General features: G+C 43.7%; 1 protein-coding gene and 1 pseudogene across 1 annotated transcript; both read right to left on the bottom strand.

The window, feature by feature from the left end:
• Window positions 1–920: 920 nt before the first annotated feature.
• On the bottom strand, window positions 921–26,241 carry LOC139263771 (leukocyte elastase inhibitor-like). The gene is made up of 7 exons (XM_070879819.1): window positions 26,180–26,241; window positions 17,570–17,745; window positions 15,746–15,883; window positions 15,373–15,490; window positions 9,153–9,295; window positions 3,943–4,110; window positions 921–2,116 (listed from the first exon to the last, which is right to left on the bottom strand). The coding sequence occupies exons 2-7, from the start codon at window positions 17,735–17,737 to the stop codon at window positions 1,676–1,678; spliced, it is 1,176 nt and encodes a 391-aa protein (XP_070735920.1). The 5' UTR covers window positions 17,738–17,745; window positions 26,180–26,241; the 3' UTR covers window positions 921–1,675.
• Window positions 26,242–27,150: 909 nt separating this feature from the next.
• Window positions 27,151–27,389, bottom strand: LOC139264874 (U2 spliceosomal RNA; annotated as a pseudogene).
• Window positions 27,390–27,840: the final 451 nt, after the last annotated feature.

Below are 27,840 nucleotides of genomic sequence, written 5' to 3'. Positions count from 1 at the left end.
ATTGATAAATCTAGACAACTACTCATTTCCAGTATTTTCTAATTTTATTCCAAAAAATGTTCCGCTGAACTTTAAAACCCAAAAGCAGGGATTTTGGTCTACAATGCAAATAGAGCATTATACAAAATAAGGAAAAAGATTTAAGGGCTGGATTTTCCGATCTTTTGCACTCCAGGTTTCACCTCGGAGCGGTATTAAAGACGGCGTTCAGGTCTCCTGCCCCCCATCACGATCCTCCGTCCGTTTTTGCGGCGGCGCTGAGTAGCACTGCGGGGAAAAGCTGCTCCAGGTGTGCAACACCTCTCATTGTGACACGACAATACTTTAACCTTTTGCCTGATCCAGCCGCCCGGAAGTATGCCCGCAACAACCGCCTGGGAAATCATTGTGTTCCAGCCATGTCGGCGATGGTGACGAAGGTTAAGTATTCCGAAGGTAAGTGCGAGTGTTTGTTCTTTTAATTTTTTTAGCGATTTGTGTTGTGGTGGCGTGGGCAATGTTGAGGGAATGTTTTTGTGTTGTTTTTTTAAGTTTCCTTCCCCCCACCCCCTCCACCTCCCCAAGGGCCTCTCTCAGAGCGCACACAGCAGTTTAGTTTGTGAGGTTTCCATTTTTGCTCCACGAAAAGTGTACAATGCCTCCCTTCGGGCTGCGCCCCCTGACACAGGGCCCAGACGCCGAAATCACCTTACCAAAGCGCAAACTATTCTTGCCGATAACTTTCCCGCCCCGTCTCCATCACCACGGAAACAGAAAAGCTAAAAATGCAGCCCTGGATCTTTTACATCAGAAAGCGGGCAATCTGTCCTTCAAGATTCCAACATAATAAATTACTGAACCATATTTTGTATTCATTTAATCGATATTTTTATTTGAAAAAGTTTTGAGATACAGAAGATTTAACAAGCGAAATACGTTCATCTAACATATCTTTAATCACCATTAAGATTATTCTTTTGCATTTAATGATCCACTATTTTTTATTCCATAAAAAGTTCCTTTGAAACTTAAACCTCAAAAGCAGGAATGTTGGTTTACTTTGCAAATAGAGCAGGTAACCTTAATACAAAAAGGAAATAAAGAATTAAATCTTTTATTTCCAATCCTTCACCCCACCTTTGCTACTTTGTTTTCGAACAAAATTGGATTTGCTAAAAATACTTGCACACTGTAAAACTGAGCATTTAAGCTATTTGTAATTGTCATTGCAGAAAAAGAAACATGAGACGCTATACTCGTTGATAAACTACTCATAGCCCAATACTTAAAGCAAGAAGTCAAGTATGAAGGTAGGTCCTAAGTGCCAGGCTTTGCAGTACATTTTACATCGGTGGTTTATCAATCGTAATCTGGAGTTACAGTAACTGACCAGTGAGTTACTGAAACGCACCATTAATACAAATGCAATTGCATTTTGTTAATTTATTGTTGGTTTTCATTACCAGTTCATGTACTATTTTCAGATAAAAGTAAACAAAAAGTGATAAATCTATCCATAAAGATTCCAAAACAAAAATCACCGATCCATATTTTATATTGATTTTAATGGATAATTATTTTTTTTTTAAATTGAGCTAAAGAACATTTAAAAAAGTAAAATACATTCATCTAATAGATCTTTAAATCACCATGAAGATGATTTCAACATTTTGCTTTCAAGCTGTGTCATGCAGTGTTACTTAGTCTCGGGGTTGGGAGACGTGTCGGGTTTAGGAGAACTGTATCTACCAAAGAACAGAATGCTATTTGTTTTGTTGTGCCGAATGAAAAAGAGGAAGGGATGATCAGCAGTGAACTTCATCACGTTCACTTGCGCACACTTGAATTTTATCACCACCTCTGTAGCAGCTGCTGCTTCAGTTCCTTCCTCATTCACCTCCACAAAAGACTTGTGAATAACTTTGGACACGAATAAGTGACCAGCTTCAGACATTCCAGATAGATCTGCCCTCGAATCACTGAAAAGATCTAGCATGCCTAAACTGGACAGAGGTGAGCTGAGCTCATAGTCATCTTCCAGTTTAAATTTGGGCAGCCGAACCTGAACATCCATTTTGCTCATATGGTCTTGAAGTGTCCATTCTTGCAGCTTTTCTAACGTAAGTTCCTGCTCCAGCTGATAGACCAAAACAGAAAACATCAGTTAGAGACCAAAACAAGAAAAGCCCAGTTACAAAGAAAAGGGCCAGAGTGATCTCCTGGACTGGGCTTGATTGCACGGGAAGATCGGAGAGCAATTTTGCAGATTCTTCCACCAAATATGCCTAGGTTTTAAATCTGTTTTTTTGCCTTGCCCAGGAGATCACATGATTTTTGGGTGGGATGGAGAACAATGTTCGCTCTAAATTTTTATTGGGTGCGTGGCCCCTTTAACGTGCTGCATGGCCCATTCACATTTCCACGCATGCACAATTTTTCCATTTAAAAGCCGGTGAGCAGCCTACACAGGAGTTCCAGACTGCTGCGCGGCAGCACGTCTCAACGGGAACACTGGTGGAGAGTGTATATATTGGGAGAGAGGGTATCGAAGGGGAGAGAGGGGGTCGCAGGGGAGAGAGGGATGGATTCTGAGGAGGGGAGAGGGGAAGAAGGGGGGGGGGCGGAAAGAGAGGAACTCGGAGAGAGAGGAGCTTGGAGTGAGGGGAGAACGTCAGGAACTCGGGGGGGGGGGGGGGGAGGGAAAGAGAAGGTTAGGTGGTCAGAGTGGAGGCCAGGAACTAGGGGAGAGAAGGTCAGGATCATGTGGGGGGGGGAGGGGGTTGGTGGGGGGAAAGAGAGCTCAGTGGGTAACTGGGTGGGAGAAGAACGTGATCCAGGTCCAAAGGCTGGGGGTCTCCTGGTCAGCCTCTCATCTTCCATCCTCAATGAACTTGAGCTCATCTAAAATTCTGCTGCACATATCCTAACACGCAGCACGTCCCGTTCAACCATCACCCTTGTGCAACTGTCTGGAGATCCCGCGCAGCCCATTTAACAAAAAATAAATTAGGGGTAACATTTTCCTCCAACACAAAGGGCTGGATTTTCGTTTGGCTCGCTCTCTGTTAGCGCCCTGGAGGGACGGCAATGGGTCGCAAAATGCTCAGTGCCCCGATGGAAAATTTCATGCTGGTTTTGCGACGGCACTGAGCAGTATCGACCGAGAGCGTCGCGCCAGTGCACAATGCCCCCATTTCGACACCGATGTGACATTTGCTTGGAGCGGAGCTTGTTGCGCCCCATAGTGAGACCGCCAGAGAAAGCTGGTAGTCAGAGCTGTCCCAGCATACTGAAGGAGTGAATGATATTTCTTTGTCTGTTTTCTGCGATTCACGTTAATTTGGAGGGTGTACTTTATCGGGAATGTTTGTTGTGTTTTTTGTGCTGATTTTTTTTCTTACAAGGAGACCTCTCTTAGGGCACTCTGAGTTCGGCTCTTTAGCAACAGATTTTCAGTTACTCACCTGGCCGAGCGCCCTAACAGAGGATTGGAACGCCTCCCTTAGCGCTTCACTTCACTCACAGGGCGCAGCAACCGAATTTACTGGCTGCCGTCACGAACCATTTTCCGGCACAAAATTTACCGATCTCCCGCCATTAGCGCCCTAAGAAGCATCCCACGGAAAATCCAGCCCCTTGAATTTTAAATTCTCATCCTCATGTTAACATCTGTCCATGGCCTCACCCCTACCTCTCTGAACTCAGCAATGCGAGTGTTCCTATCCCGGGAGGGTGAGCCCCATCTGTTCTCCAAGTAGTGTTAGCATTTGTATAATGGATCAAATCACACATTGCAAAGATCTCAATTACTCAGGCAGGCAGGATGTAATTACACATTACAGACAAACTGCTGGGTGTGTTTTGTCCTCCAATGGAACCAATCAGAAATCTGATCTTCTCCTCCAAAGGGACCAATCAGAACTTTGATGTTACAAATAGTTACAGCCTAAAAAGATACAATACCTGTTTGAGACCTGTGGAATCATCCATGATGTCATCTGGTAACAAGATGATCATACTTAATTCTTTATCAATGTATGGAAGCTCAAGAACCTGGATTTTAACTTCAGGAATGTAATGGATAAGGAACTTCTCCTTTTGGTACATCATTTTCACCGGCCTGCTTTCATTCTATAAACAGGAACATTCATTGAATAATTTAAATTGCAAAAGAATTACATGCAAAGAAAGCGTTGAAGGAGACAGGTACGGGGATTATTTAAAAGAAGCAAAACAAGTCATCAGATAAAAGTATAGGTAAAAACACAGATGATGCTGTAACCTGCAAAATAGATACATTGTTGTATCTGTGTATCATGTTTTAATCCACTAGTCCTAAAGATGTCATGTATGTAACCTTTATGTAACAATACTGTATATACATAAGAAATGCACACCTTGACCACAGGGGGTGAACTTATGGGAGACACTCCTCACCTGGTCATCCAGGTATATAAAGGGAGGTCCCACGCAGGGTCATCACTTCTTGGTCCTGTGAATAAAGGTTCAGGTCATGGAGTGACCTTGTCCATAGAATGTGCCTCGTGTGGATTCGTGGTATTGTGTAAGGACTTTACAAAAGAGACCATCATAATTGCCCAAAGTTTGACAAGAGTACTTATTGCTATATCGCTGTAAGCAGTAAGGATGCTCTACAAACAAACAATCAGTTGAAGTTATGCTTTACTGTACATATGCTTGTGTGTGTGGCGTGCACTCTTCTGAAAGATGCAACAAAAGTATAGTCCCTAGATCATTTAGTCACTGAGCCATGTTACTAATTTACAACTCTGGACTGATTAAAATACATTGTTGGCTTTGAATAAATAAAATACTCTGGGAAAAGGCCCATTTGTAGTTGAGAACATTTTCTGGTTCTAAAATGTGGTCACCTTTATTCTGGTACCCTGGCATTAGGTCACTTAAAATCAATCATTATATCAAAAAACAAGTTTGGTTCTTCTAAATTCCCTGAACATAGAATGTTGTTATCTAGACACATTGTTACTGTGGATTGACAAGTCTCCGGGGTTGAAATACACAATGTTATCGGACTGTCTTTGTTTCAGACTTTCACCGTCTCGTGTCTCACACTGATAGAAATGCCACCATGCCCCAAATCCTTCAAAACAAACTTACTTGTTGAAGGCAACAGGCCTTGGATCTTACCTGAATGGAAATAGATTGAGCTGCGTGGATAGACTGGAGAAGCTGGGGTTGTTCTCCTTAGAGCAGAGAAGGTTGAGAGGAGATTTGACAGAGGCATTCAAAATCATGAGGCGTCTAGACAGAGTAGAGAGAGAGCGCAACTGTTCCCATTGATGGAAAAATCGTGAACCAGAGGACACAGATTTAAGGTGATAGGCAAAAGAACCAAAGGTGACATGAGGAAAAACCTTTGTAAGCAGCGAGTGGTTAAGATCTGGAAAGCACTACTTGAAGGGGTTTGTAGAGGCAGACTCAAGTGTTGCTTTCAAAAGGGAATTGGATAAGTTCCTGAAGGGAAATAAATTGCAGGGTTATGGGGAAAGAGCAGGGGAGTGGGACTAGCTGAAGTGCTCTTGCAGAGAGCTGGCACAAGCTCGACAGGCCATAAGAACATAAAAAATAGGAGCAGGAGTAGGCCGTATGGCCCCTCGAGCCTGCTCTACCATTCAATAAGATCATGGCTGATCTGATCTTGGCCTCAACTCCACTTTTCTGTATTTTCCCCATATCTCTTGACTCCCCTATAGTTCAAGAACCTGTCGATCTCAGCCTTAAATATATTCAATGACTCAGCCTCCACATCTCTCTGGCGTAGACATTTTCCAAAGATTCACGATCCTCAGTGAAGAAATTCCTCCTCATCTCTGTCCTAAATGGGGTGACCTCTTATTCTGAAACTATAGCCCCTAGTTCTAGATTCCCCCACAAGGGGAATCTTCCTCTCAGCAACAACTCCTTCAAGCCCTCTCAGAATCATATATGTTTCAATAAGATCACCTCTCATTTTTTAAACTCCAATGAGTACAGGCCCAACCTACTCAACCTTTCCTCAAAGACAACCCCTTCATCCCAGGAATCAACCTAGTGAACCTTCTCTGAACTGCCTCCAATGCAAGTATATCCCTCCTTAAATAAGGAGACCAAAACTGTACACAATACACTAGTTGTGGTCTCACCAGCAGTTGCAGCAGGACTTCACTACTTTGATACTCCATCCCCCTTGCAATAAAGGCCAACATTCTATTTGCCTTCCAAATTACCTGCTGTACCTGCATGCTAACTTTTTGTATTTCATGTATGAGGACACTCAGATCCCTCTGTACCACAGCATTCTGTAGTTCCTCTCCATTTACATAATATTTTGCTTTTCTATTCCTCCAACCAAAGTGGACGACCTCACATTTTCCTACATTATACTCCATCTGCCAAATTTTTGCCCACTCACTTAACCTATCTATATCCCTTTGTAGACTCTTTAAGGTGGAAATTCAATCTGTTGCCACCTGTTTGTGCCCCGGGGAGGGGGTGGGGGAGGTGAAAATCATTTCTGGGCAGGCGGCTAGCTTCCAGCGCCCCACCGGGACATTCGGTTCTGGTTTTGTGGGGGCGCGGAGTTGTACCACCTGAGAGAGGCGAACCGGTGTGCAATGCCCCTGGTTGTGACACTACAGTATTTTGAAATTTGGTTCGCGCGCGATACGTAGCGCCCTGTAGCGCGCCATAGTGGGACTGCCTGGGAAAGCTGGCAGTCCGAGTTGCACTGGCCACAGTGAGGGAAGGAATGGCTACCTGAGGTAAAGTGATTGTTTTTTATTTTTGTGATTTAAGTTGATGTGGTGTCAGTAAGGGATTGGGAATAGTTTTGGTGTTTTTTATGCAGATCTTTTTTTCCTAGGGAAGCCTATCTTAGGGTGCTCTGAGGTCGGCTGTTTAGCTCGGGATTTTCAGTTCCTCAGCTAGCCTAGTGCCCTAAGAGAGGTGTGGAATTCCTCCCTTAGTGCTCCGCTCCACACTCGGGACCCAGCTGATGAATTTTGCAGCTGCAGACGCAAACCATTTCCCGGCGGAAAATTTACCGTTCCGCCTGGATTAATGCCGCAAAAAAGAGGCATGACCGAATTTCCACCCCTTTGTGTCCTCACAACTTGCTTAGCCATCTATCTTTGTTTCATCAGAAAATTTGGCGACAATACACTCGGTCCCATCATCCAAGTGATTAATATAGATTGTAAATAGTTGAGGCCCCAGCACTGATCCCTGTGGCACACCACTAGTTACAGTTTGCCAACCTGAAAATGACCCATTTATCCTGACTCTGTTTTCTGTAGGTTAGCCAGTTCTCTATCCAGGCCCAACACCATGAGCTGTTAACTTGTGTAGTTACCTTTTACATGGCACCTTATCAAATGCCTTTTGGAAATCCAAATACACTACATCTACTGGTTCCCCTTTATCCACCCTACTTGTTACATCCTCAAAGAGCTCTAATCAATTTGTCAAACACGATTTCCCTTTCATAAAACCATGTTGACTCTGCTTGATTGTATTATGATTTGCTAAATGTCGTGCTACTACTTCCTTAATAATGGATTCCAGCATTTTCTCAATGACAGATGTTAGGCTAACTGGTCTATAGTTTCCTGCTTTCTGTCTCCCTCCTTTCTTGAATAGGGGTGTTACATTTGCGGTTTTCCAATCCGCTGGGACCTTTCCAGAATCTCGGGAATTTTGGACGATTACAACCACTGCATCCACTATTTCTGCAGCAACTTCTTTTAAGACCTTGGATAAAGGCCATCAGGTCCAGGGGACTTATCAGCCTTTAGTCCCATTAGTTTGTGAAGCACTTTTTCTCTTTTGACTTATGAAGATAGGTTGAGTAGGTTGGGCCAAAACTCATTGCGTTTATAGAATAAGAGGTGATCTTATCGAAACATATTTGATAATGATTGTTTTAATGGAGTACAATGTAGGAAAATGTGAGGTAATCCACTTTGACAGAAAAAATAGAAAAGCAAATAATAATTTAAATGGAGAAAAATTGCAAAGTGCTGCAGTGCAGAGGGACCTGGGAGTCCTTGTGTATGAAATACAAAAAGTTAGTATGCAGGTATGGCAAGTAATTAGGAAGGCAAATGGAATGTTGGCCTTTATTGCAAGAGGGATAGAGTATAAAGGCAGAAAAGTCCCTACAACTGTACAGGATATTGGTGAGGCCACATCTGGAGTACTGTGTACAGTTTTGGTCTCCGTATTTAAAGGAAGGATATACTTGCATTAGAGGCTATTCAGAGAAGGTTCACTGGGTTGATTACAGAGATGAGGGGATTGACTTCTGAAGATAGGTTGAGTAGGTTGGGCCAAAATTCATTGGAGTTCAGAAGAATAAGAGGTGGTCTTATTGAAACATATTAGATAATGAGGGGGCTCGACAAGGTGGATGCAGAAAGGATATTTCCACTCATAGGGGAAATTAAAACTAGAGGGGTATAGTCTCAGAATAAGGGCTCACCCATTTAAAACTGAGATGAGGAGGAATTTCTTCTCAGCAGGTTGTAAATCTGTGGAATTCTCTGCCCCAGAAAACTGTGGAGGCTGGGTTATTGAATATATTTAAGGCGGAGATAGACAGATTTTTGAGCGATAAGGGAATACAGGGTTATGGGGAGCGGGTGCGAAAGTGGAGCTGAGTCCATGATCAGATCAGCCATGATCTTATTAAATGGCGTAGCAGGCTCGAAGGGTCAAATGGCCTACTCCTGACCCTATTTCTTATGTTCTTAATTTCCTCCCTCCCTTTTGGCCCCTGATTTTCTAATATTATAGGGATGCTGCTAGTGTCTTCTACTGTGAAGACATATACAAAATATTTGTTCAAAGTATCTGCCATTTCCTTGTTTCCCATTATTAATTCCCCAGTCTCATCTTCTAAAGGACTAACATTTACTTTAGCTACTTTTTTATATACTTGTAGATATTGGGCCAGATGGCCTCCTTCTGTACCATTCTATGATTTTGTTTCCAGTTTAGTTCCTTTGCTGTTGATCCAAGTTCAGTAAAATTTCCAAATGTCATTTAATATTACTATTCAAATAATCAGGACCAAAATTTAAATGTTTTCTTATGGAGAAAGAATTAAAAAGACAAAATAACTGGGTTTAGTATGGAGACTCTGCTTCGAATACCTTATTCAGTCTGAACGGCATCTCCGTTGTGCGTTGTTCATTAAACTTCTCAGCCCAGCTTCCTTTGAAGTAGATGGCATTCACCAACACGAGTGTGGTATTGCTGTCAACCGAACCTTGAGTCAGCAGGTTTTCAATCTTACCTGAATAGAAATAGATTCAGGATATTGGTATAGTACACAACAGCAGCAAAAAGGCTAGGAAAGATTTACCCTTCAGTAATTCATATTCCAAATCAAAAGGAAAGATAAAAAATCAAACGCTTAGTTGCTAAAAAATGTAATGAAAATATTGCAAACCCTATGAAAGGAAAAAATAGAAGAACATCTTGGGCCCAAATTTGTCCCACCTGTTTCTTCGGCGCACTCACGTGAGATGCGCCGACTTCCTAGGATCGAAAAGGGGGCCAAAAGGTTTCCCCCGGATTCTGGCCCCTCTGTCGACTCTCCAGGGGCTTGGCGCAGCGTGGCAAGTCCATTGGGGGGGGGGGGCGTAGCTAGGGCCCTGCGCCCGAAAGAGTGCCGGCAGCTGTCCGCATGCGCAGTAGAGGGTTCGCGCATGCGCAGTAGCTTCTCCCATGATGATAATGATGGGACTGCAGCGTGGGACCCGATGCCTCCCACCCCAAACATGGGCCGAGTGGCCTGCCGCACATGCCGACCTGCTGCCTTCCCGCGCTGAGGCTACAAGAAACAGGTTGGTGCGGGGAGGAGTTTTGATCATGGTGGGGGGAAGGAGGAGAGTTTTGATCTGGGGTGAGGTGGGGGAGTGGGGGGGGGAAGGAGGAGAGTTTTGATCTGGGTGGGGGGAGAAGAGAGGAGAGTTTTGCTGGGGGGTGGGGGGCGGGTGGAAGAGAGGAGAGTTTTGATGGGGAAAAGAGAGGAGAGATTTGAAAGGGGAGTTGGGAGTGTGTGATAATGTGTAGCTAATAATTTTAATGAGCTTACTCAAGATGTTCCTTAACCCTGTTGATGAAAATACTTTCCTACGAGCAGGAGGTACTTCTATTTTTTATTTGGACATTTTGAAAAAATTATGTAAATATGCTTTGTCTCTTTACTTCTTTTATTTTTGTAGTTTAAGCTTCCATGAATGCTTCTGTTGTATAGTAAATTAACTTTGCAAAGTTTGTCAGTCCTGTATAGCTGTTTCATCCTATTCACATTCTTTAGTCAAGTCATTAATTATCTACCTGCGCTGATTTCTTAACTCTCTGCAAGGATTTTTTGTGTGGCCACATACGCTGGCCTAAGTTAGTTTGGAACAACGTCCCCTTTTGAACAAAATGAAACTAAACTAAAAATTTTTTAACTAACTCACTTACATTGGGCCAAATTGAATGTGCAAAATGGGGATTTTTAAGATACTCCAGAAAAATCAAGTTGCTCAAAAAAAAAGGAGCAACTCCTGGGTAATTTTGGGCCCCTAGAAACCAAAAATATAATCATGAATTGTCAGCGCGGATGTCAAAAGGGAAAGTCTTGCTTGACCAACCTCATTGAATTCTTTGAAGAATTTGGTATCAGCGAGAGTAGAAAGGGTAATGTAGTAGATGTAATTTATCTAGATTTCCAAAAGGCCTTCGATAAGGTACCACATAATAGACTAATGAATACAGACAGAGAATGCGGAGGACTGCAACAAATTACAAGATATTATTAATAAACTTGCAGAATGGGCATATAATTGGTAAATTAAGTACAACGCAGATAAATGTGAGGTATTACATTTTGGTAAGAAAAATAAGGTCACATATTACTTGGAAAATAAGAACCTAAATGGAGTAGAAGAACAAAGGGATCTGGGATTACAAATACACAAATAACACCACAGGTTAACAAGGCCATTAAAAAAGCAAACCAACCACTGGGGTTTATTTCTAGTGGGATAGAATTGAAAAGTAGTGAAGTTTTGCTAAACTAGTATCGAACCTTGGTTAGATCACACTTGGTACTGCGTACAATACTGGTCACCATATTGTGAAAAAAATACATAGGCACTGGAGAGGGTGTACAAAAGGATTTACAAGGATGATACCAGAAATGCGAGGGTATACCTATCAGGAAAGAATGAACAGGCTGGGTCTCTTTTTTCTTGAAACGAGAAGGCTGAGGAGTGACCTAATAGAGATATTTAAAATTATGAAAGGTTTTGATAGAGTAGATACAGAGAGAGTGTTTCCACTTGTGGGAGAAGAGCAAAACTAAACGCCATAAGATTGTCAGCAAGAAATCAAATAAGGGAATTCAGAAGAAACTAATTTACCCAGAGAGTGGTGCAAATGTGGAACTCGCTACCACAGGGAGCGGATGAGGCAAATAGTTTGGATGAATGTAAGGGGAGACTAGACAAGCACATGATGGAGAAGGGAATAGAGGGTTATGATGACAGAGTTAGATGAGGAAATACAGGAGGAGGCTCAAGTGGAGCATAAACACAGACATGGACTGGTCGGGCTGAATGGCCTGTTTCTGCACTGTATATCCCATGTGAATTGAAAAATATTACAGTTATTCTTAAAATTAGATTCTTTTGTTGTAATGTATCATTTTACAAAACCTCCAAGTTATGTTTTAGTACCAGGTACCAACGACAGGACTGACCGGATGAATGGTGTTTTTTTTTTCCTGTCCTCCATATCCTTATTTTTCTAAGAATACCATTTACTGCTAATCTTTCAGTGGTTACAAACAAAACCACTAAAGTGAAGCATGTTTGTGAGCAGTGATTACACTTGATCTTCAAGACCCTGGTCAACAATGAAATGTACCCAAAAACATGGTGTCACATAGGGTTCATTTGTAGGATTAATCATTATGAAACTTGCTGGATAAATTATTCATGATCTCAATCTACTCAGATAAGATTTAATCAGCAGTTTCAAGAGATTTTGATGAGGCCAGTTTTGATGAAAAAATGGCGGCCGCTTTGCTTCCGCCACTTCCAGCGTGGAATGTGGCAGCCGCCATTCTGGGCGGGTTAGCAGTTCTGCCACCGCTCATGCTCGCTGCAAAATGGCAATTAGTCAGATCGTGACATCAATCAGTGTGAAACACTGAATTGACGCGTGACCTGCTATTTTAGATATTGCCGCTCGACTTTAAGCCGTCTCCAAAACAGCACAGCTGACCGTGTGTTCAGCGGCACGACGGACTCTCCCAGCAGCGCCTCTGAAAGGGACACACGCAACTTTGAGGTAAGTTTAGATTATTGCTATTGTTCTGGTTGCTTTACACTTTATTGGAGTAGTGGCTTGGTGTAAGACATTTAAAAAGTTGTTGACGTGTGTAGAGAGTGCTGTTGGCTCTTAAAGGAAGGTCTCTGAGTACACCACTTGCTCCCAGTCCTGTGGGCTCTATTTGCAATTCTCCTTGAGCTGCAGCATGACATGGAGATGGAGCAAAGGCAACAAAGGGGACACGCTGCTCATAAAGGGAGGAGGAGGAGGAAGAGGGGGAAGCAACATAGATAGCCCCTTTCTGGTCGGGATATCCGTGATCAAATCATCTGCCTGTGGTTCCAGTGAACACAATCCCAATTCCACTTTCAATATTTGTTCCACATCTTCCCTTCTGTTACTGACCATTGCAGTGGCCTTTTGGCCACAATGCTGAAATAAAAGCTATCACAAAGCAACATTTCCAATCCAACTTTATCCATAGGTACATCCAATATTACATTGAAAAAAAACATCCAATCACCCTTGTGCATTCCCTTAGTGACTATCTTGCATCTGCCTTTGCCTATCCTAGTGCTTCTATGCAGAGCAACCCCAATGGCTGCAGCATTGCTGGTGGAAAGCTGCTGACTTTCAGTGGGGGAGATTGCAGACAGCTTTGCAGGATGACAGAGGAGTTGGTGGCTGGGAGTGTAAAATCGAGTGACAAGTATTTCTTCTTCATCTTCTTCGCTCTCCTCTTCCTCTTCTTGGTCAACCATTGGCTGGGCAGGCTGGCTTTCTTGGGTGTCTGAAATGAGGAAGCCACAAGGGTAGGGTTGTGGTGAGGGGAGAGCGGGAAAACAAAAGGTGCATGCTTATACCATGTGCAGCTTGTAAGTCAGAAGATATTGTGGGATGAGGAGGAGGTGGGATGTGAGGAGGAGGATAATGTATGAGGGGAGGAGGATAATGTAAGAGGATACTGGCTTCTTGTATCCTTTCAACCCTACTGCTGGACAAGTGCTCAGCCATGCTCCTGCCAAGAATGGCCGGCACTTCCTCCTCCAAGGGGGTGAGGTGAAGCTAGGATTGTGAGGTGTGCCTCGTGGATATTGTTGGTTGGTGAATGATGTTGAGTGAGGGAGGGGCAAGGAAGGGGCTAGTGGTGCGGTTGGCAGGAGACGGCTTTTGAAGATGCATTGACTGACCTTGACTACTCATCTAAGGACATGAAATTTCTTTGGGCACTGGAGCCAGGTCCTGTGGGCGATACTGATGGCATTGACCGCCTCGGAGATCTGCTCCCAAATCTTTCTTTCTGGAGGGCCTCCTGGATCCCTGTGGCTAGAGGACCTCTCTTCCAGTGTCCACCCTGTGCACAAAGGCCCCGAGGGCTGCGTCAGAGACCCTGGGTGCCTTTCCCTGGCCTGTTGAGTCACTTGGGTTAATGCTGAAACCAGAAGGCAGCTCACATTTAAGAGGTGCAGACTGCCTTTAAGAGTTGCAGGTCAGCTTTAAGTACAACAAGCCACCCGCGAACATCTAGAATTTCGGCCTCCTGCTGAGTGCACAGCCTGTCAGCAGCACACTGGGCTTTGCGTTGCAATGATGCAAAGTAGTAAGTAGCATGAATTCAAAAGGCACGGGCAGATTGTGGTGCCCACGTGGGTTTTTCAGCGTTATCCAATTTAACTCCCATGAAAATTCCAGTACAGACCGATCAAAGTAAATGCAGTTGCTAATGTTTTTGTGTTGGAGTTGACACAGGTGATGGTCTGATGATGGGATGTTTTCTTCCATTAATATAATGGTCTTCAGTGTTGGGAAATCGAATACTTTCTCTTTTCAGCCTTTCACTGTCAGCATGGTTAGATGAGGGATAAGTTCCCTGTATTCTGCCCAGCAGTGTGCTTGAACCCCTCACTTCAGAAGAACAACCTTTACTGCAAAATATACCTTTCTTACATTAACCATATCTGTGGCTTCGCAGTGAGATTACCAACATGGGGGTGAATTTCCGCAGAGGTTCTCCCACTTGTCTGTCATATCTTCAGCAGGAAAGCTGGAAAAACCATGAAAACTGCCACAAACAAAGCATCAGCACCGTCTTTCCAAGGTTTCTGCTCCTTCTCTGCCAAATTTATGTTGGACGAGTAGGTGAACCCTTGCAGTAATTTTCCCTCATGTTGTCAAATTAGGGGCAAGGTTTGCAGTGTGAGCGTATGTCTATTAAATTGAGACAGCCCAAGGAGATTTCAGGTCACAAAGTGGAGATTTTTAAGAAAATGCAAATGTTGAAGATTTTGCATTTTGAAAGCAAATCTTTCTGATGCTGTAAAGATGCAATCAAAGAAAATTCACTGTCGGTGTCAGTGAAAAAGGAAAAAAATGCCGTAACACATCAGGAAAATGGCCTTGTGCTCTATTGCACATAAGCTTTTAGGGATACATTTACAGCCCATTCACAACTGGCATCAATTCAGGAATTTTGCGTCAGCTGCGCTTTTGCATGGTGTGGGGGGGGGGGGGGGGGGGGGGGGGGAGTTTTCTTTACAAAGAGCATCATCGTGCGTCTTCCGGTGCACATTCAGGCAGCGCAGGATGTTTTGAGCATGTTTTTTTCACATGTCACAAGTGATCCAAAGTTCAGGTAATGCCAGGACACTGTACAGCCAGAATAACCTATGATGATAATGATGATAATCTGCCTGGTACAATGGAGGTCACATTGTCCAACTCAATTTACTCTGTCATCAGGTAGGTACAACAAAGTCTCACTGAAACAGCTGATCTGGCTCAAGTGTGTGATGATTAATTTATTGTTGCTCCCCACTCTGGTTCCTGAATCCAGTTTCATTCTACGTTAAAGTAGCTGTTACAAGTTCATACTGCTGTTGCTGGGGGGCTAATCCATAAAATCTGCCTATGTTCTTCATTAGATTTTTAAAATCTACTGATCAAATTGCTGGTACAAATATTTATACTTCCTTCACATTGAACAAAAATTGATTTGTGCATCATCACCAGTGTGCAAGCGACTGAATGTGAAGGCCAACTTACCCTCAGTCTGCGCCTCCACCCATTTATTGATCACCTGTCTTTCTTTATCTGCAGCAGTTCGGAAATCAACTCCAGACATGTCTGCTCCGTAGTATTGCACGGAGGATTTACAGAATTCCTGCACAATGGATACAGGGGAAATTAGTTATACTGTCCAGTTTGGAAGTTTTTGATGACCTGATTTAAAAAAGATCAATTAGTGGATGACCAGAATTGGTATATCAGCAATGTAAAAATGATGTCATTTGGTATACCTCTGCCCTTTGAAGGGATTATTCTGAGGATGAAAAAATAACATAACTGGCATGAGTCTTCCAGCTTGGTTCCTGGTAACCAGAACAATCTAGGAGCAGGTGACGCACTCACAACTTACTTCTAGGAAGTTATAGGTCTTCTCTCCATATAGTCGATTGGCCACTTTCAACAGGTACGAAACTTCAGCTCGGTTAATGTCTGATTGCATTTTCTGGAATCCAGAATGTAGATGTCCCACTTGATCAAAGTGGAGAGCCTGTTATCAGAATACATGGACACAACAATCATCAAGCAACAAAGTGAAAAAGGGAGCTACAAATTATAATCATCCACTTTTCAAATGTTATCCGCCATTTCTTTTCCAGCCAATTTTATTTCACCCCTTCCTGAAAGGCTGTTACTCTGTGCTGGGATACCATTCTACACATGCTCCAGTATCTCACCCAAAAAGCCATTCTTCAGGTCTAACCCTAGAGAGTGAGTGTCAACAGCTTATTGAACCACAGGGACAGGTCCGTTAAGTCCGATTCTGCTCTCAGCCAAAATCCACACATGAACAGCAGAGGTCACTGAATAGTGATCAGGAGCAGGAACCCTGGTGGCCTTTCCCCTCCCTACCATTGCTAATTCAGCTGAGATCAGTTAACTTAGTGCAGGCCAGGCATTGAACTCAGGATCTTCTAGGTTTGTAAGGTTCATCCACTCGCTTGCTGCATAAACTGGCTGAACTATTGAGTGAATCATTCCCTTCCAATTTGAACTTCAATGTGGAAAATTCTGCTTCCAATTTTAACTGTGAACACCATTAAATTCTAAGCCAACTTTACCAACTAGAATTTATTGTAGTATGAATAATACAGACATATAATGGACTGCAACGTACTGGGGAATTGAGACTGGGTCAGTCAGTCTAAAGGAAACACTGCTGACCAAGTCTTCCGCATCAACCTGGTTCCCTTACTTTTGTGCTAGAGTCCATTACTATTGTTCAGTCACATGTTCTGCTTGTAGTATTTCATAATTTTAAATGTTGCTGTGTAAAATTTACTCAATTATAAAGACGATATTGATATAGGCATAAAGTCACAGTTGCTAGATGTGATTGGCTTAGTCAACACTGTTGGGAGGAGGCACATACAACATGCATTCACTCTCATCGTAATGTACAGACGTAGCACAGCAACACAGCATTATCAACCTGTAAAGTGAATTGAATATATGCTCAAAGGCCTCAGCGATAGTGCACATCTACCTGGATAACCATTTTACCCATCATAAACTCCATTTGCCATATAACTAAGTCCCACGCCAGACACTTGAGCAGAAAAAACTAGACTGACAATGCAGTGTCGTGCTGAGGGAGTGCTGCACTGTTGGATGAGACGAGGCCTCATCTGACCTCGTAAATGGATGTAAAAGATCACTATTGCAAAGAAGAGCAGGGGAGTTATCCCCGGTGTCCTGGCCAATATTTATCCCTCAAATCCAGATCATTAAAAACAGATTACCTGGTCATTATCACATTGCTCATTCTGGGAGCGTGCTGTACGCAAATTGGCTGCCGCATTTCCTACATTACAACAGTGACCACACTTCAAAAAGTATTTAATTGGATGTAAAGTGCTTTGGGACGTCCTGATGGTCGTGAAAGGTGCTATATAAATGCAACTCTTTTCTATTTAGCTATAAATACACACAGGTAATAAAAAAGGGTTGACTTCTCCTTTAATATAACTACAATGATGGACTTTGGATATTTACAATGCACACGCGAGCTACATTAATCTGTTTTATCCAGACAATTATCAGACTCATCAATAGCTGCCATGGAGTTGCATGTTTTAGGAGTTTGGCAAAAGCAAAGACTTATCAAAAAAATTGCACACTCAACACAGTTTAAAAATTCAGCTACATCTTTTGCTCAGAGTAATTTCATACATACCTTTGCCATTTGAGATGCAGTATTATTTTTTGCTCCAAGATAAACCATGGCCAACGCACTGGAGATGCTGAATGGAGAGAAAAAGATGTTGCCAGCTTGATTTTTCTCAATCAGCTTTCTGAATAGGTCAAGGGTGAAATAGCAATTTGCTTTGCTCAGGTCCTCCATTGTTTAAACTGCAAGAAAAATAAATACAAAACATAGATGTTCAGAAGGATTTTAGTACAATAATACCGTCAAGAAAGTAACAAATTACCAGGGTTTACAACTGAAGAGAAGAATTACATAAAGAAACATAAGAAATAGGAGCAGGAGTAGGCCATTTGGCCCCTCAAGCCTGCACCGCCATTCACTGAGATCATGGCTGATCTGATCATGGAATCAGCTCCACTACCTTGCCCGTCCCCCATAACCCTTTACTCCCTTATCACTCAAAAATCTGTATATCTCCGCCTTAAATATATTCAATGACCCGGCCTACCCAGCTCTCTGGAACAGAGAATTCCATAGATTTACAACCCTGTGAGAAAAAATTTCTCCTCATCTCAGTTTTAAATGGGCGACCCCTTATTCTAAGACTATGGGCTACTTTTTTTGCATGCTTAATGCCCAATTAACGCCCATTTTACCGCTGAAATGATGTACAACGCACATATATCGCCCATTTTGGCACAAAATGGAAACTGGCGGGCATTTTTCGGAAATTTATCGGCGAGTGTTACTTTCCTCATTTGCTTAACGCCTGGAAAAAATATTACCGCCTGCTCACTTTTTTGGGGCGGAATTAGTAGAATGGGCGAATTCAACGCCCATAATATTGCCCAGCGTTACTTTCCACACGGATTTAACGCCGAGATTCAATATTAACGTCCTCCCACTTTTGTCGTAAAGAGCATATTTACTGAAACTAGCGGCCATGAGATCGCCCTGCATCAATTTCACCACTGTGCACACATATCGCCCACAATATCGCTCGCTCAAAAAACCGCCCAGAAAAAGTGGAACGAATCACAGCGTTATGTACGCCATGTTCTAGATCACATGTCGTGTCCTTTAAAAGGCTGTTGTGCTTCAACTGCAATGGAGTTCGGATGTACTCTGCAGGTCATTGGAGTTAATGTGAACATCTGTAAAAACATCTTGACCATACTGTGACCGATTGGAATTGAAGAGGTGTCTTCGTCGGAGCATTCCTGGTTTGTAAGCAATCAGTGGAAAACAGAGAGCTATTGCAATGGGGCCTGTCCTTTCGCACCCTCTCTTCTTGACCAATTACATGCAGCAGACTCGACATCGCCGAAGGAACGCTCCACTGCATTATGTGCCCAAAGTAAGACGTGACAGATAGATGAGGAGGACCAGACATTACACTCCCCGCAAGTACAGGGACAAGCGGTCTTACCTTGATTTGCGTGACACCACCTGCCTTCGGAGACTGAGCTTCCACAAAGAGGTTATCACTGAGATATGCCAGCTGATAAGGGCAGATCTGCAGCCTGCCAGCACCATCAGTACTGCACTGCCCGTCGAGTTCAAAGTTACTGCAGCACTGTTGTTCTATGCCTCGGGTTCTTTTGAGACCACAGCTGGCAACATTTGCGGACTTTCTCATCATGCCACACATCGCTGCATTAGACACGTCACTGAAGCCCTGTATGCACGCAGGAGGGACTTGATCAGCTTCCCTTTGACCAGGAAGGCACAGAGTGAGAGGGCTCTAGGATTCTCCGGAATTGCAAACTTCGCCAAGGTGCAGGGAGCAATAGACCGAATGCACATCACAATGCGGGCACCTTTTCAGGATGCTGCAAGGGATTCCACTCCCTGAATGTCCAACTGTTTGTTGACCATCAGCAAATTATACTGGCAGTGAATGCTCAATTTCTGGGCAGCATCCCGGATGCTCACATCCTGCGTGAGAGCACTGTATCTGACTTGTTTAACAATCAGCCACAAGGTCAATGCTGGATGCTTTGTGACAAAGGATATGGCCTCGCCAGCTGGCTGATGGCCTCCCTGCGTGACACCCACACCAAAGCTGAGAAGCGATACAACGAGAGCCACAGAGCAACTTGCAATATCATGGAGAAAACCATTGGAGTGCAGAAGCAGTTTTCGATGCCTGGACCACTCAGGAGGCGAGCTCCAATACCACCCTGAGCAGGTAGCTAAATTCATAGTGGTGTGCTCCATGCTGCACAACTTGACTATCAGGGGGGGACAAGAATTGTCTGATGAGTCTGACAGTCCATCTCACCAGAGGGCCGAAGAGAAGGACGAGGAGGCGGACGCTGACACCGGCCCAGACAATCAGGCTGACGCTGAAGCCATGCCCCCGCCCCGCTGAAAGGGCCCATGGTGGCATGATAGCTGCAAGAGCCTTACGTCAGCAGCTCTTCAATGATCGCTTTGCCTGAAATAACATCGGTGTTATTTACAAGGCTGCCACACTGCTGGGTGTGCAGGTCATACATCAATGGTGGGCATCACTTTGATGACAGTTAAAGTTTAAGTTTAAGTTGATTGAAGTTAAGTATGATTATATCCTTTGATGTAAAGGAATTACCAGCGTGTAATGGTGCAGCTATCTGAGCCAATGTGCTACAAGGTTTTGATAAATATAAAACATTTAAACCGAACATTAGTCTGAAATCATCAGTATTTCTGTACAAAACAATCCTTCCCCCCCACCCCCACTTCTCCTCCCCACCTCTACCCCTTCCACTCCTGACTCCAAGCTGCCTGGCCGAGGAGGTCCTCAGGCGGTGCCTCATTGGATGGGGGGTGGGGGGAGGGGGTGACGGCCAAAATGCTGCTTCGATGGATACGAGAGAGGATAGTCCCAAGGAACGTGCTCTGAGCCAGAAGCAAGATGTTGCTGCTGGCTCTCGTGTGGATGGCAATGGGGTACGGCACCTTGGGGTGCAGTGCGATGCTCCGGGACCACTGGGAGCCCTCTGCCACCAGGGCTCCTGGCTACTAGCTCCAGGGCCTCCTCCATCCATTCCATGTTATATCTCATTAGTTGAACAAAAACTCAGTGCCAACTATGTTCTTGGTGCTTAGTCGGCTTTTTGCTACTGGTGAATTTCCATCGTGCCTCCCATAACAGCGAGACAAGCACACACCACAGCCATACATGCTTTCAGTACCTCTGAACTCCCTCTCTCTCTCTCTCTCCTCTTCTGTGCATGTCATGATGATTCTTGATCTCCTGAATCGCGGGAATCGAGCGTTGCTATGCTGTTGCTAAGGAGGGCCACACTTTATGGCAGACGGTCAAAAAAATTTTACGTTACCGCCCATTTAATATCGCTCGCGGTAACACCCATTTTAAAAAATGAAAACTAGGTGTTTTGAGAATGGGCGAGAAGCCGGCGATCTGAAAAACCATTTTTAACGGCCACACCAGAAATAATGCCCATTTTTGAGCGATAAGCACAAAAGTGGAGGTTCTAGCCCATAGTCCCCTAATTTTAGTTTTCCCAATGAGTGGAAATATCCTCTCTGCATCCACCTTGTCAAGCCCCCTCATTACCATATAAGTTTCAATAAGATCACCTCTCATTCTTCTGAACTCCAATGTGTATGGTTTATGAAGAATCACAAACTGAGTGTTGGTCGGCAATGAAATATTTACAACCTTCTCTGTAGAATTGGTCTCAAGGTATTTAATCTCTACATGTCCAAAATTCAAATATTAGCCAATGTGCTGAAGCAACCTCGGTTGATTGATGAATATCAGTGAAACAAAGACTTCTGTCTCAAGGCAGCTCTAGCAAAACCAAGATATAACAATATTTGGAAACATTATGAAATAAAGGGAAATGACAAGGCCTCAGTACAGATCAGTAGAGAAAGTTGTGCGATAAATATTGCAACACTAAAACCGCCTATTTCCATCTCCGTAGCATCGCCTGACTCTGCCCCAGGCTCAGCTCATCTGCTGCTGAAACCCTCATCCATGTCTTTGTTACCTCTACAGTTGAATATTTCAACATACTCCTGGCCGGTCTCCTTAGTTCTACCCTTTGTAAACTTGAAGCCATCCAAAACTCTGCTGCCCATGTCTTAACTCACATCACATTCTGTTCACACATCACCCCTGTGCTCACTGATCTACATTGGCTCCCAATTAAGCAACACCTTGATTTTAAAATTCTCATCCTTCTTTTCAAATCCCTCCATGGCCTTGCTACTCCTTACCTCTGCAATCTCCTTCAGCCTTACTACCCTCCTGAGATATCTGCGCTCCTCCAATTCAGTCCTATTGAGCGCACCGATTTTAAATGCTCCACCATTGGCTGCCGTGCTTTCAGCTGCCAAGTGCCCGAAGCTCCGGAATTTCTTCCCTCTACCTCTCTTTCCTCCTTTGAGATGCTCCTTAAAAACTGTTAGAGGGTAGGTTAACAAATTAATGTTAAACCATTAAGCATCATGTCAGTTATATCATAAGCCAAATACTGACAAGACCTTCCTCAAAACTGCCTAATAACATGCTTTAAAACAGAAAATATCTTCTAATACAAATGATATCCTTGTAGATTTCTCTACAACAGCTATCAATGCTAATCTGCAATTGGCCAATAAATTGTGCAAGGTAAAAGTGCACTTGGCAGCCTTTTGCTACTCATTGCTCTTCCTCCCCGCATCACACACACACACACAAGGAACGTCTTACATGGATTCATATAGTCTAGATAGCAATTAACAAAGCTCACTTTGGTGGCAAAAATAGGAAGGCAGAATATTATCTGAATGGTGACAGATTAGGAAAAGGGGAGGTGCAATGAGACCTGGGTGTCATGGTATATCAGTCATTGAAGGTAGGCATGCAGGTACAGCAGGCAGTAAAGAAAGCTAATGGCATGCTGGCCTTCATAGCGAGGGGATTTGTGTATAGGAGCAGGGAGGTCTTACTACAGCTGCACAGGGCCTTGGTGAGACCATACCTTGAGTATTGTATGCAGTTTTGCTCTCCTAACCTGAGGAACGACATTCTTGCAATTGAGGGAGTGCAGCGAAGGTTCACCGGACTGATTCCCGGGATGGCAGGACTGACATATGAAGAAAGACTGGATCGACGAGGCTTATATTCATTGGATTTTAAAAGAATGAGAGGGTATCTCATAGAAACATATAAAATTCTGACGGGGTTAGACAGGTTAGATGCAGGAAGAATGTTCCTGATGTAGGGGAAGTCCAGAACCAGGGGTCACAGTCTAAGGATAAGAGGTAAGCCATTTAGGACCGAGATGAGGAGAAACTTCTTCACTCAGAGAATTTTGAACCTGTGGAATTCTCTACCGCAGAAAGTTGTTGAGGCCAGTTTGTTAGATATATTCAGAAGGGAGTTAGATGTGGCCCTTACGACTAAAGGGATCAAGGAGTATGGAGAGAAAGCAGGAATGGGGTATTGAAGTTGCATGATCAGCCATGATCATATTGAATGGTGGTGCAGGCTCGAAGGGCCGAATGGCCTACTCCTGCACCTAATTTGTGTTTCTGTGTTTCACCCAGTCAGGAAGATTAGTGCAGTCATTGGAACACAAGTGACCATTCAGCCCCTCCAACCTGTTTCACTATTCAATTAAATCATGGCTGATCTTGTGACCCCGAGTTTGTTAGGTTTAACTTCTGCGGATAGCTTATGACTCTAGGTCATCGAACAGATTACTGAACTTGACAGTCATACGGGCTTCATCCTTAACAGATTCTGTTCCATTGTCTAAAATTATCTTTATAGTCAGTGGTCAGCCACCTTCCATTATTCATGTGTCTATCCTCGTTTGTTCTGAAATACCTTCTTGCACAATTGATAAAGTAAGCCATTTAAAATGTAAAAAACACTTCTGCTTTTATCTGGTTTGCTCCAGATGTTTTATCTTAAGGCTTGGGGTTCGAAAGGCTATGTGCAGAAGTGCACACTGCTTTCAGGCTAACTGTCTTCACCCATGTTGCTGCATTTTATCCCACCCATAATGCTTGCAGCAGCCATTTTGCCTTGCTTTCATAGAAGAAACTACAAAAGCGAATATATATTCCCCAACATACACTGATAGTTTAAATGAGCTTTCCATCACTACTTTCAAACATTTGTCCTTGTGCGCATACTATGACAGGGATAGATGCATTGACTTATCACAAGATAATTATGGATGAGCAAGACCATTTGACCCACATTAGTTCATTCTTCCACAGGTGCTATATAATCCTCCCATTGACTTCCTCTGATTTATATTCAACTGTTTTGGCGATGTAGTTCAACAGTCTAGTGGCTCTGTCAATTGTTGCGCTGCATTAGTTATACATGTTTAGCATTGAGTCTACCAAGATACCTAGGTCTCTTTCTAATTCCTTCTGAGCTATTTCAGTGCCATTCATGAAGTGCCAGTGTTGCATAGAAGTTTACAGCACAGAACAGGACATTTGTCCCAACAGTTCTGTGCTGCACACAAGCCTCATCCCACCTTACTTCATTTCATCCTGTCAATATATCCTTCTATTTCTTTATCTATCATTTAATTATCTAGCTTTCCCTTGGATGCATCTAAGCTATTCACCTCAACAACTCCCTGTGGTACCATGTTCCACATTCTCACCACACTGAGTAATCAGTTACATATTAGTGACTATCTTATACTATGTCCCTTAGTTTTGGCCTCCCCCACAAGTGGGAACATCTTCTCTATGTTTACCCTACCGAATCCCTTCATAATGTGAAAGACCTCTGTGAGGTCACCCTCAGTCGCCTCAGACAAAGGAGCCCCAGCCTGTACAGTCTTTCCTGATAATTGTACATGTTCAGTTCTGGTATTGTTCTTGTGGATCTTTTTCCCACCGTCTCCAATATTTCTATATACTTTTGAAAATATATATGGATCCCAGAACTGTGCAAAATAGATCAAGTTTGGTTTAAACAGGGTTATTTTTACATTTAACATGGCTTCTCTGCATTTGAATTATATTTCACCTGTTTCTACTCATCAACCTGTTTATTATCCATTTCTAGGATTTACCCTGAATCCCCACAGCGTTGAGTTTGACTTAAAAAACTTACATGAGGGACTTCATCAAGTGCCTTTTGGAAGTTTAGGTACACCATACCATCATACTTTATAAAGTGCAATTGAGGTGGTTCATCCTGAAAGACGTCAAATAGCTTGTTGAGGTGGGATCGTCCCTTCTGAATCCGAAGTCTACTTTTCTGTCTCACAATATCCTAGAGATGCTCCAGACATTGACTCCTACTGATTGATTCCAGTATTTTACATTGAATAGAGATTGTAGTTGCCGATGTCTGTTTTATCCCGTTCTCTGAACATGGGCAGCACACTGACCTGCTTTCAATCTACTGATGCCTCCCCAGTGTCCAGCAAATCGCTTTTAATGGTGGCCAGTGTCTCATAAATCTCCTCCCCAGGCTCTTTCAGCACTTTGGGGAATTACCATAGATCCCAGTGAGTTATTCATTGGGAGCCTTTTCAGCTTGTCTAGGACTTCAGTTCATTCATATCAAAGAGTTATTAGTGTTACTTTGCTTCACTCTGGGGTGCGAGAGCATGCAGAAATCAAGCGCAGGCAGCGGAAGGAGCATACGGCAAACCAGGCTCCCTGCCCACCCTTTCCCTCAATGACTATCTGTCCCACCTGTGACAGAAACTGTGGTTCTCGTATTGGACCATACAGCCACCTAAGAACTCATGCTAAGAGTGGAAGCAAGTCTTCCTCGATCCCGAGGGACTGCCTATGATGATGATGGAGTGCGCATGTTTCTCAGACCCTCCCATGGGAATATTTACAGGAAGTAATCACACAATATTGACAATCCTCCGTTTTGGTTCTGCTCACATGTTTTATACCTCTTCCCTGACTGTCCTCTTACTGTTTGTTTGTTAATCGATGTTGGGACATGTTTGTTCAGCCTGAGCTTTAGGATCAGTGTGTATTGATCCTGCACTTTCAGCATTACACCTTTAAAGGTATTCCAGTTGTCTTCCACTGAAATGTTGTTGAACATTCTCCGCCATTCTTTAGGCTGTAATTTCCTCCACATTTCATTTAATTGATGCTTCGTAAAGTTATACCCAAAAGCTCCTGGTCTTGGTTATATCTCACTCACAGTTCATGTTAAACTTTACCCACTATAGGTCCTGCCCCCAAGTGTGTTATAACTGGTCTGGATCCTGTGCGAACACCAATTCAAGGCTCGCACATTTACCAAATCTGAATCGAAAGAACTCAGGTATTTCAGGGTTCTGTATTATACGCTCCTGTTGGCGAGGATTTTACGCTTGAAAGCTATACCCAGAGTGGATCATTCTGTAGCTATTCCCGGCCACAAAATCGACTTTAGTTACTGCCCAGGAGCCCCTGACATATCGGTCTGTCCCATATTGGAAATGAACAGCCCGATCACAACTCCGAAAGCGGAACCGCTTGTTCACAGTACAGTACAAGAGAGAAAGGACAGATTACACATGGGGGGAATGGACGGTGTTTATCCGCTGCACTAAAAGGGAATTGATCATGAAGTTAGCGAAGGTTTGCAGCGCTGACACAGAAATGTAGTGTTACTAAAACCCCTGGCAGAGATATAAAGACACTTACCTTATGCGTTGCTATCGTTCAGCATCCAACACTTCCTCTCACTGTCGTCACTTTGCTCTGTGCGTCACCTGTGTGGCGCCTTTTAACCCGGAGCAGCCGCCCCTCCACCCCCGGATTGACAGGACTGCTCTGTTATCCATCAGAGCGGAAGCAGTCCCCTTACTGGAGACACAAGGCGTTTCTTCATTTTTTTAAAAAGTTGATGCGGGATTAAAACCTGCAGAGCTGTGAGAAGTGTAAATGCAAAATTAGAAAACTACCAAAAGCGGACACAGCCCCAAAACTGTAACCCCCTGAATCTAGCCTGTGACAGGTGGTTACACTCAGTGTGTAGTAGGGTAGGACGTGAGAACAAAAGTAATTTGCCTTGCTCTGGTCCTCCATTATTTAAAACTTCAAGCAGCATAAGTGAATGCTATAAACAGAGCTAAGCGATCCCACAATTAACGGATCAGATCAAAGCACTGCATCTAGTCATGAATGGTGGTGGAGAAATAAACAACTAACAGGCGGAGGAGACTCCATGAATATCCCCATCCTTAATGATGGCGGAGCCCAGCACGTGATTGCAAAAGACAAGGCTGAAGCATTTGCAACCATTTTCAGTTCGACGTGGTGAGTGGATGATGCATATTGGCCTCCTGCTGAGGTCCCCACAATCACAGAAGTCAGTCTTCAGGAAATTCAAATTACTGCACAGGATATCAAGAAGCAGCTGAGCAAACTGGATACAGCAAAGGCAATGGGCTCCGACAACATCCCAGCTATCGTTCTGAAGACATGTGCTCCAGAACTAGCCACACTTCTAGCCAAGCTCTGCCAACACTGGCATCTACCCGACAATGGGGTAAACTTTTTTTTTTTAATTCGTAGCCAATCGTTCCAATTCTTTCTCAAATCACAAACGCCAGAGGTCACCTTGCACACGCCAAGGATCACTCTGCGCCAATGCTCTTAGCCAAAAGGCCTAGAGCCACTGCACCGTTCCTGGAAGTACTGCAATACCAGGTTCGTGCCATGGAGGTGGATGGGTCAGGTCCCCCACACACCTCCGTGGAGGTGGATGGGTCAAGCCGCCCCACCCACCTCCTGTTTCCAAAAAAGCAAGCATATACCTTCCTGATCCAGGAAAAACCACCCAGAGGTCATGGTGGCTACTCCCCTGTCAGGTCAGTTACGCATGATCTTAGCCAAAAGGCCGAGAAGCGACAATGGGGTAAACTTTTTTTTTTTTTTGAAATTCGTAGCCAATCGTTCCAATTCTTTGTCAAATCACAAACGCCAGAGGTCACCTTGCACACGCCAAGGATCACTCTGCGCCAATGCTCTTAGCCAAAAGGCCTAGAGCCACTGCACCGTTCCTGGAAGTACTGCAATACCAGGTTCGTGCCATGGAGGTGGATGGGTCAGGTCCCCCACACACCTCCGTGGAGGTGGATGGGTCAAGCCACCCCACCCACCTCCTCTGCAAAATGGGGTAAACTGCCCAGGTATGTCCTGTCCACAAAAAGCAGGACAAATCCAATCCAGCCAATTACCGCCCCATCAGTCTACTCTCAATCATCAACAAAGTTATGGAAGGTGTCATCAACAGTGCTATCAAACAGCACTTACTCACCAATCATCATCATCATAGGCAGTCCCTCGAAACGAAGATGACT

This window comes from Pristiophorus japonicus, chromosome 5, assembly GCF_044704955.1.
Source record: "Pristiophorus japonicus isolate sPriJap1 chromosome 5, sPriJap1.hap1, whole genome shotgun sequence".
Classification (NCBI taxonomy): domain Eukaryota; kingdom Metazoa; phylum Chordata; class Chondrichthyes; family Pristiophoridae; genus Pristiophorus; species Pristiophorus japonicus.
The sequence above is the reverse complement of the archived record's forward strand: the minus strand, read 5'-3'. Positions and strand labels throughout refer to the sequence as shown.